Source organism: Rhagoletis zephyria, unplaced genomic scaffold, assembly GCF_001687245.7.
Source record: "Rhagoletis zephyria isolate East Lansing unplaced genomic scaffold, Rhagoletis_zephyria_1.1 Rzeph_scaffold_01041, whole genome shotgun sequence".
NCBI lineage: Eukaryota > Metazoa > Arthropoda > Insecta > Diptera > Tephritidae > Rhagoletis > Rhagoletis zephyria.
Window position 1 is genome coordinate 112,444 of NW_016158125.1, and position 4,296 is coordinate 116,739.

General features: G+C 32.5%; 1 protein-coding gene across 1 annotated transcript; it reads left to right on the plus strand.

Annotated features, from left to right (window-relative positions):
• Positions 1-1,987: 1,987 nt before the first annotated feature.
• On the plus strand, positions 1,988-3,338 carry LOC108362579 (xaa-Pro aminopeptidase 1-like). Its single transcript, XM_017615611.1, has 2 exons — positions 1,988-2,539; positions 2,626-3,338. Exons 1-2 carry the CDS (start codon positions 2,134-2,136, stop codon positions 2,727-2,729), a joined length of 510 nt encoding a protein of 169 aa, XP_017471100.1. The 5' UTR covers positions 1,988-2,133; the 3' UTR covers positions 2,730-3,338.
• Positions 3,339-4,296: the final 958 nt, after the last annotated feature.

Consider the following 4,296-nt stretch of genomic DNA (forward strand, 5'->3'; position numbering starts at 1 on the left):
TCTACAGCGCAAGTATAAATTTGAGATCGATTTTAAGCGATCGTTATTCTTATACCCACATACATACATAAATATATTACTTTTCATATCAATTCAAGTCTATTACATGCGCCACACGATTTTCATTTTCAATCTCATAAATTGTTTATAATGACCTTTGCTAAAATTCAAGTCTATCATTCAAATCAAAAGTTATCAAAACAAATTCTATGGGACTGAGAAATATTATTTTCTACTTTTTAATCCATTTACGATATTAATAGATAGGTGCTTATACATATTAATACGGCACTCCCAGCGAATACGGCACTCCCAGCGTCAAAAACACGTTAAAACACATTAAAAGGTCTTCGAACGCCTCGAAACGGCCACTGAACCTCAAATCAACCAACTGGTCCACAAATGGTACAAAAGTATATACAGTATCGGTCATATCTATAGCACGCCATTTCAAAGTGATATTGTGTGCCACTTATGTTTATTTATTTATTTTTAAGAATTTTCAATTAAAATATAGTTCTTTCTCTAACAAACCCCGTATAACCTTGTATATAACTTGTTAACCATTTGTAGTATTCTTCAAAAAAGTGCGATAAATTTTCACCTAAGTTTCAAACTTTTTTCTCGAAAGTGTTAGAATTTTTTCGAGTACACAGTTTTTGAGCCACTGCAATTTTAGTCTGATAATGTGCAAATTTCAAGTGGCTACCAATTACCGTTAATTTTTTAGAATTTTTTTGTCGCATTGGCTTCCATATAATGAATAAACTCAATTTATTTGTATATGGATGAAAACCGCAACACCTTTGGAGAAAAAAATTCTAAAAAATCAACGGTAACTTTCAGTCACTTGAAACTTGCACATTATCAGACTAAAATTTATTGGGCTATAAAACTGTGTATTCAGAAAAATTCAAACACTTCTGAGAAAAAAGTTTGAAATTTAGGAGAAAATTTGTTGCACTTTTTTGAAGTTTTCTACAAATTGTTAAACTTGGGTTTATATGGGGTTTGTTAGAGAAAGAACTGTATTTTAATTGAAAATTCTCAAAAATAAATAAATAAATATAAGTTGCACACAATATCCCTTTGAAATGGCGTGCTATATATATGACCGATACTGTAGTTTCGGTCCATCCCCAAACTGGATAGCAACTGGTGCCTGACTGGTTTCAGACTGTGAAAAAGTAAAATCGGAATTCGTATGCTCTCGGGGATTGTTCTATACCGAAGAAAAATATACCTTTATTTTTTTTTTTTTTGATATCAAAAAATATTTAAAGTTCGCTCAAAGCGCCCAAATGTTTTCCATGTATTTTATATAAGGGAAAAACCACTTTTCGTAGAAATGGTATATAATAGTTAACAATCAATATTTTTTTACCAGAAAACTCTGTTTATCTGCAGNTTTAAAACTATCGAGTAGAAAATATCGGTATCGAATGCCAAAAGTATCGATATGGTATCGTATCGTATCGAAATTCGTGTCCCTACTTCAGCTCATTACTATTTAGCCATGGGTCATGCGCAATTTTTTGGCGCTAGCTCAATAACGCCAGCGCCACCTGTGGTGTCAGCGCACTAACCCAGCACAATAGCGCAATGTACTGAATTGAACACGGCACCATCTGAGTGTCACCACAGTACCCATCGTCATACAGTGCAGTACAGTGGTGTCATGTCTATTATTTCTATAATTTTCGCTGAGCGCTTGCACGCTAAGCAACGCTTGTACCGCCAACTGAATTTAATTGCTAGGGATGTAGTAAATGCCACGATATTCTATCATTCTTGAGTAAAAGCTTTAAATTTGCGTTCTCAACACACAAAAGCAAAAACAAAGTAGGTGTAAATTTCCATAGAGTAAAGGTGAATGGTGTGTGTGCTTCATGTATTGCTTGGTGTTAATGGCGCTAGCGCTTTCCATATACTGGTATTGGCGCGGCAACTCCGGATACGGTGTTAACGCAATTGCGCCGCGCAGCGCAGTGTTACCCATGCCTATTACTATTGAGTACGTGAATCTTATCGGGAATAATTATCTGGAATAATCTCTATTTGTATTTTATTTAGGAGATTAAAGTATATATATATACTTCAAATAGGACTGCTTTTAACGAAATAGTTGAAGAAATGGATGTGTGTAACGAAGTTCTAAAAAAATTACGATCTCTTATGAAGCAATGTGAGCCTCATAATTTACAGGCTTATATTATTCCAACTGACGATGCCCATCAAAATGAATATATTTGCCAACACGATGCGAGAAGGACTTTCGTAAGTGGTTTTGATGGATCGTCCGGAACAGCAGTAGTTACGCTAAACAGGGCTTTAATGTGGACGGATGGAAGATACTACCAACAAGCAGAAAAACAGATGAATACAAACTGGGAACTTATGAGGGATGGTATTCCGGAAACGCCATCTGTTGGTAAATGGCTCTCCAACAATTTGCCTAAAGGAAGTGATGTTGGAGTAGACCCGAAACTTATTTCCTATCGACAATGGAAATCCATTCAAAAGGAATTGATTAGTTCAGGTATATAATAACAAAATTTGGGAATAAGTGCAGAATACCTACGTTTCTCTACTTTGAAATTCAATAACACCAGTAATTATTTCCAGTCGGCTCAAAATGGCTCCTCGACGAGTATGGTCGCGCTGACCTGTCGAGTTTTTATAAACCAAATGTTAGATTAAAATACACAAAAATGATGTCGTTTCATTAAAAATAACATACAGCTTTAAATTAAGCTTCATTAAATATAAATCAAAATTTTGAATCAAGGGAATATAATACTATTAAATAAAAATTACTTTCTTCAAGTAATACACGTGGACATAAAGAAATAAAATTGCGATCAAATGGAAATGTGAAAGTGTACCGTTGACACGGTACTATCGTATGCACATATTAACTGTATAAACAAGTGAACTAAGAAAAATGTATTACAATAACTGTTTCACGGTGCGAAACAAGAAATACATATTTTAAAGGAATCAATTTCCAAAATTGGGAAAATTTTCCAATACGGAACGCGGCTATTAAAAAAAAAATAAGGGGGTTTAGAGCGGCTTTTTGTGATTGTAAATCTGAAAACCCCACCCTCAGGAGGCTTATAGTTTTTATGAAAATTGAATTTTAAGTGGCAAAAAATGTCAACTTCAACCTCACTTTTTGCTTCGTAAACCAATGCGGGTAATGCGGGTGCTGCCACACAAACAAAAAATGCCAAAAAAAAGCACTGAAAACGAGGAACAATAAAAACGGGCATTGTAATTAATTTTTTTAAATTAAATATCGATGTATTGATAAAAAAAAAGTGATTCAGTCTAAAATGGAGAGATTTTGTAATAAAAATGTTAACTTAGTTATTTATCGAAGTATTGATTTTTATGGGATTTATGATTTATGATTTTTATCGCGCGATTTTTTATTAAAAATTTTCTTTATTTATCGAAGTATTGATTTTTATGGAAAAAGCGCCGCGGGCGAAAATTTTGTATAAAAAATCGCGCGATTTTTTATTAAAAATTTTCGTTATTTATCGAAATATTGATTCTTATGGAAAAAGCGCCGCAGGCGAAAATTTTAATAAAAAATCGCGATTTTTTATTAAAAATTTTCATTATTTACAGAAGTATTGATTTTTATGGAAAAAGCGGCGCAGGCAAAAATTTTTAATAAAAAATCGAAGTATTGATTTTTATGGAAAAATCGTCGCAGGCAAAAATTTTTATCGAAGTATTGATTTTTATGGATAAAGCGCCGCAGGCGAAAATTTTTAATAAAAAATCGAAGTATTGATTTTTATGGAAAAATCGTCGCAGGCAAAAATTTTTAATAAAAAATCGTGATTTTTTATTAAAAATTTTCATTATCAAAATATCGATGTGCTTTTTCTACATTTGTGTACTTTGAACTACAATAACACCAGTAAATATTATTTCCACCCGAAAAAAATTATACCGATATGATCAGGATTAAGACCATTATCGATCCTAATATTATTATTTTTAATAAAAGCAATGTACGTATTTTACACCTATACCCCCTAATTATACGCACTTATTTGTGGTGTATTTTTTTAACGTATGGTAGCATACATTTTGTGTTACTGTCAACCATTGTTATTTCTGCTTGTTTGTAAAATGTGCAAACGTTTGTGAAGACATTTATAAACGCGTTTTACTTAATTAATTAATTAAGAATTGTATATTAAAGTATTACAAACGCATGCGAACCTTTTAAGGATAATATATTTGTGTAAATAAAAGTGATAGGTGTGGGGACAT

Excerpts from the sequence above, each read along its gene's own strand:
- LOC108362579 (XM_017615611.1), top strand. The coding sequence starts at position 2,134 with ATGGATGTGTGTAACGAAGTTCTAAAAAAATTACGATCTCTTATGAAG. Across the intron at positions 2,540-2,625 it reads AAAGGAATTGATTAGTTCAG|TCGGCTCAAAATGGCTCCTC; the intron begins GTATATAATAAC and ends AATTATTTCCAG.